The 6,071-nt window shown below is 39.6% G+C and overlaps 1 protein-coding gene across 1 annotated transcript in view; it reads right to left on the reverse strand.

The window, feature by feature from the left end:
- RAPGEF5 (Rap guanine nucleotide exchange factor (GEF) 5) overlaps nucleotides 1-5,761 on the reverse strand; it is a 33,923-nt gene extending 28,162 nt beyond the window's left edge. Inside the window, exons 1-5 of the mRNA XM_010157555.1 lie at nucleotides 5,653-5,761; nucleotides 4,993-5,071; nucleotides 2,917-3,061; nucleotides 1,663-1,760; nucleotides 857-887 (exon numbers count right to left, since the gene is read on the reverse strand). Coding sequence (XP_010155857.1) covers nucleotides 857-887; nucleotides 1,663-1,760; nucleotides 2,917-3,061; nucleotides 4,993-5,071; nucleotides 5,653-5,761 — 462 coding nt within the window. The remainder of the gene's footprint in view (nucleotides 1-856; nucleotides 888-1,662; nucleotides 1,761-2,916; nucleotides 3,062-4,992; nucleotides 5,072-5,652) is intronic.
- Between the last annotated feature and the right edge of the window lie 310 nt (nucleotides 5,762-6,071).

Genomic DNA, 6,071 nt, shown 5'->3' on the forward strand with positions numbered 1-6,071 from the left:
CCCTTACAAAGCAGTAATTCACAGAACACAGCATTCAGCCCATATGTCTGGCCAAAAAGGTTTCTGCATAGGAAATCCACCCACCCATTCTTGGATCAGTAAACTGGGAGTTGCCTTACTAATGGCCAAGGTGGGATTGTGGAGGAAGCAGGACACGCCCAGGCTAAGCAGCCTGCACAATTCAAGGTTTTCTGTAGTCATGTTCAGAGCCCATTTCTTATACACTTATATACGCCTCCTATGTACCAATCAGCCTATTTAGCAGTTTCACTACAATCTCATGCTTGGCCTTCCATATTTCTGCAGTAACATTTTAAGCTTATTACACACTTCAGCTTCAGCCTAATAAATTCGATGAGCACAGCAATTCACCTCTGTGCAGTCTGTATGACAACTTTCTCCAGCTGCATCTTCTCCCTCCAGTTAAAGACAGATTTATGTTCCTCTCTTTCTTTCTCTGTCCTTGCCAGAACAAATTCCCCCTTTGCTCTGTCTATTTGACATCCGTAGACAACGCCTGTGCTCAGCCTGGTTTGACCAGGTTCCTACATCTCTCCAGTCTGGTGGAGACACATTACCAGGCCTCTCCTGAATTCTGACTCTTGGAGTGTCTTGGTAAGATGCTAATACTGTCACAGCTACCGCAGATTAGGTCACGCAGCTAACACCCAGGCTGTATGGGCAGGGAAAAAGAATTCCTAAAACAATGTTACAGGCCTAAACTCACTGATGTATCCTGTCATGTTTTTGGCCATCAGTCACTTTCAATTGAGAAGCCAAGAAAGGAGTGTGAAGCAGGCAGGTGGGAAGAAAGTGAGATAAGTTATCTAGCAACCAGAAACCAGGTTTGCATTACCTTTCGGTGAGGTGAATATTCATCTACAGTGCTGAAACAAAAAGGAAAATCCAAATTATTCTTTCCATCCAAAGACAAGGAAAAGGAAGTTTTAGCTATTAAAAAGGTTTTAACATTATATGGTCACTGCAGAATGGCTGCATAGCTCTTTCAGGGAAAGCTAAGGGCATCTAGCTCAGCCGAAAACTTCTCTGTGACTTGCACAATCGATGTAGTGAAAAGCAATGCTGCCAGCCTGCGAGCTGCCAGAGAACACTGATACAGCTCGGGCCCCTGGAGTAAACACTCAGGGTCACCCTCAGGGACACAATTCCTTCCACTTCCCTGACAGCCAAACCACGGAAACAAACTCCATTTTTTGGAAAAACATGCCAAGGAAATATCTTTTACTAATACCATAATTATTAGTAAAATAATAACCCTGAAACAACTATTGCAAAAGAAATTTGCCTCTCAGCACTGCAGATTTCAGAGAGAGAATGAGAACGAAGGTACCATCTGAAGTCATGGACTGCAGCTTCTGAGGAAAATTTTGCCAGCTTTACTACAAAGTATTTTGCTCTACTTACAAGTCATCCCAACCAGGATTGATGGGAATGACTGTTGAACCACACACACTACCCAACAAATATCAGAGAAGATTGAATAATCTAGCTTTAGTTTAAAGAAGAGATGATTTGTAAAAATGAATATAATACTTGTATCACTCAACACTTCAGCTTTACTGAATTACAGCAAGATGACAACAAAAATAAACTATGCTTTAAATAAAAGGAGACTTGAACACAAATATAATCAATGCTTACTGACGACGATGCATCCCAAGTATCTTCTGAAATTCTTTCAGGTCCTTCTCAAGAATGGGATATTCGTACACATCATCTAACACATTCCTGTATATCGTCTACAAAATAAAACAGTGTCTGCAATCATCTGATAACTCAAATATAAGTCTAAGGCATCACATCAGCAGTCTAAATCAATTCAGGCACTAGTCTACTAAAACAAATTTCATTATTGTATTTATGCAAGACCCATAAGGAGAAAATGTTCCTGTTTAAATTTCCCAACTGGCCAATATTCAGCTTGCCTTTGGAGAAATACTCTTTTTATCACCATCAAGAGGGAGTGCAAAATGTTGACACTGATTCATCTACAGTTGGGAAGATTTAACACAACACTTGTGGCTGTTACATGAAATCTAGGTCAGGTCAGAAGAACACATTCAGAAGCATGAGAACACACACTTACCCAAAATGATAACAAACGGGTTCATTTGATTAAGTCTTATAAATTAGAGAATGGTCTTCTTCACTTTTCTTCATGTTTACATGCATTTTACATGAAGCTGATGTCTCTCACAAACAAATAACAACCTACTCCTGGTTGTAAACCAATAAATAAATAAATAAACAAACCCTATTACTACGCATTGTCTGAATCTCATCAATCAGGAACCTCAAATTAAATGTAAAAAATACTACCTCAGGTAAGAGTTAAATAAACCAAATGGGCTCTTGTCATTGAAATTATAGGGAAATATTTTGTACCTTTTTGGAATCTGCACATAGATCCTTCTCATTCCTTTCCAAGAATATAAGGATCATTTGCCTGCTATTCATTCTCTGGAATAGCCTTTCACTCCTCAAAGTAGCATCTCTTACAAGGACCACAAAACTCTCTTCGTCTGTGCTCCTCTGGATTGTGACTGTGGACCCTGTTCCGACACATACAAACAGTGTGTCCAAGGAACCTCCATGTCTTTGTAGTTTTCTTACCTTCTTAGATTTTCCCATTTTCTAGACAGCATGGAGTTTTTTAAGTTTCATATCTGAAACTAATATTTTTGACCTGGAATGTATTGACTTTACTTTTTCTGTTCAAACTGTCTATCTCTAAGGCATTAAAGGAAAACACGTGTAAATCATTTTATATTAATAGATTTCCTGGAGAAAATGTAAGTATGAAAAATTATGCTTTATAGATTTTGCTACCAGGGCTTTTCAGACACAGTCTGATAATTAAACAGTGTTGAAATGCATCAGAAATTGTTTCAATACCTTTAAAAATTGTTTTAAATGCTCATCTTCATGTAACCAGTCTTTGTAGAGAGAAGTCCACTGAGACACCAAATGCAAGACTTTTCTTTTCCTACAGGACACATCTGAGTCGTCTTCCTTCCCTTGGTGGTTCTTGGCACAATAGGTGCAGTAAGTTAAGGAACAAATACTAAGGTCTCACTGAAACCTAAACTATAAGTGGTAGAAAAGACTTTGCAATCACCTCATTTGCTAATGAAAGATTTTTTCACTACACTGCTCAGTTTTATTAAGTACTTTATCCTGTCTGGAGCTTTAGGAGTTTCATTAACTTTTTGGAATTAAATGCTCAGTAATAGAAATGTCAGTTCATCCCCTGTGCCAACAACATTTCTTTTCCCTTTATAGATTAGAAAGGCGAGTCTATAAAAGTAAAATCAATTCAAAAGGAATTATACAATGTTGAGTCATATATTTTCTGCAGAACTGGGAATGAACCTTTGTCCCGCACGCTGATGCCAACATGAATGTCTGTGGGAATGAGGACAATGCATCATTAACAACAACAAAAAAACCAGGCAGAGGAAGTCAGTTTCTTTTTCCCTGCACAAATTACACTATCTGCAGAAATAACACTATTAAAATAAAAAAGAAGGTGAAAGAATCTATTTCCCCCATTGTTCCCTATTCACAGAGCAGAAGCACCAAATGAGAGAAGATACCCACTTTGTACACTGTTCCTGTCCTTTCGCTATTTCTTTGATTAGGTGCAAAGATGATGTTTTCATCACAAAGGGTAAGGAGCAAAAAAAAGAAAAGAAAAAAAACCAAAACACCAAGTTCATTTTAGAGCTGCAGTTCATTCAAACAATGCTCCATAGATTATGGATGTAATTGGAAATACAAGAAAAAATTTCTTTCACCTCAGAATGCGTTAAGAATTATAGACTGTATCACATGATAGAAGGAGCAGAGACCATAAAACACTTATTCTTCAATTTTTTTACTCTTCACATATTCTGAAAAGTATTACACAGGTACAGGTATTCTAAGAATTAACATATAGAATCACAGAATGGTTGGGGTTGGAAGGGACCTTAAAGGTCATCTAGTTCCACCCCCCCTGCCATGGGCAGGGACACCTTCCACTAGACCAGGTTGCTCAAAGCCTCATCCAGCCTGGCCTTGAGGACATCCAGGGATGGGGCATCCACAGCTTCTCTGGGCAACCTGTTCCAGTGCCTCACCACCCTCTCCATGAAGAACTTCTTCCTGATATCTAATCTAAACCTCCCCACTTTCAATTTAAACCCATTACCCCTTGTCCTGTCACTACAGGCCCTTGTAAAAAATCCTCTCCCAGCTTCCTTGTAGGACCCCTTCAGGTACTGGAAGGTGCTATAAGGTCTCCCTTAAAACCTAGGTCTAGATAGGTTTTAACCCCATGTTAAATACTGTTTTCTAACAGTTATAAAGGTTTATGTGTCTTTAAACAAAAGCAGCAGACATAAGATGGCATTGCTGCCATGATTTAGGCATCTGTTTCAATCCACCTCTCAAGCGTTCTTCCGAAGTGCGTATGCACATACACAAACGTGTGTGTTCTGGATACGGGCTTACTCAGAGGCAGCTTTAGCTTTGTACATTCAACTTCAGAGCAGGAATTTTTTGTTTACTGAGGCCTCACCTATGCAAATCCTAAATGTCTATCTCTCTGTTTACAGGAATGTGCCAATAAGGGGAACTCATAAACAAAATTGGTTTTTATGTTTCCAGTTTGAACAGTTCATTCTGATAATTCTCACTGCCCTCTTCTGAAGTTTCTCCTACTTATTCTTGGGGTGTGATGCCAAAACCCTAGGTGCAGTTCACCTTTTAAGCATGACAGATATTAGACAACTGTTCTCTTTTCTCCCCATTTTTACATGCAACCTCAAAATAACCATGCAGGGCTGTATTTTGATAACATCAATATGCAAAGAGCAAAACTAATTATCCCAGGCATGCAATTTACTACTCTCATATAAGGCTTGACAATATATAGCATAGGTCTAAGTGTGTGACCCCCCTTTAATACAACACTTAATTAAAGGATATTGCCTCAGAAGTGCCTGGCACAAGTCATCAGTTGTCATGAAGACTGTGTACGTGAGAAGGAAGTCATCCAGGAGAGTTTCTGCAGAGAAAGACAAAAAAGTCCAAGGTACAACACATTACTGAGAGCAGAAAGAAAGTATTTACTCCTGTTAGTGTGCACAGCAGGACCGCCTCAAAAAAGGTCCAAAGCACACAGAATACATCAAAGCTTAAGTTTCCAACAGTGAACAATATGTCACCACTGCAGAGATCAGATCCATTATTTACCAAGCACATCCTCAGTTCTCAAAGAGCCAACAAGCACGAATATGCACAAAGTAAGACTCAGTTCAGGTATCAGTAGGAGAGAGTCCTTAGCATGAACACCAACCACCCTGGATGGCTCTGTTCCACCAGCTAAGTTGTTCTGGAAATACAGAAGATACTGTTTTAGTAATAGAGAGAGAAAACTGTTATTGCCATGTGATTAAAATCTACACACAGCAGTTGAGAACCATGAAATAAATATATTCAAATCTCTAGCTGCTTAGTCTTGTGGGCATCACTGCAAGTGCTGAGGAAGTTTTCTCTAAGGTTTATTTAATTACTTTATTGATTTTTTTTCCTGCTTCTGACATTCCCCTGCCTGGTTTCTACCATACAAAAACGGGCTGACGTTACCTGCTGACAAACCATCTCTACCCAATGCAGTTGTAGCACCGCGGGTTGTCAGGATGAACGGCACTGCCAGTTTGGATCCCAGTGTAACTTGCTCATTCCTCATTCCCATGATACTCTAGCTTTAGGATTTTTTCCAAACCTTTATGCAGCAAGGATGCTGAAAGGACTGGGTTTGCTCTAGGATGAGAGGGCTCAGGGGTGATACTGTGGTGGTCCTCAACAACCCCATGGCAGAGCAGAGGTAAGACCAAGACATACTTCCCAGAAGTGTGCAGCAAAATGACAAGAGGCAACCATCACAGTTTGTAACAAGGGAAAATTTGTGTAGATACATAGGACTTTTCTTTTTTCCCCCTCCTGTGAGGAGAGTGATCCACTGGGACAATCATCCTAGACAGATGGCAGAATCTCCAACGTCA

This window comes from Eurypyga helias, unplaced genomic scaffold, assembly GCF_000690775.1.
Source record: "Eurypyga helias isolate BGI_N326 unplaced genomic scaffold, ASM69077v1 scaffold18078, whole genome shotgun sequence".
NCBI classification, from domain to species: domain Eukaryota; kingdom Metazoa; phylum Chordata; class Aves; order Eurypygiformes; family Eurypygidae; genus Eurypyga; species Eurypyga helias.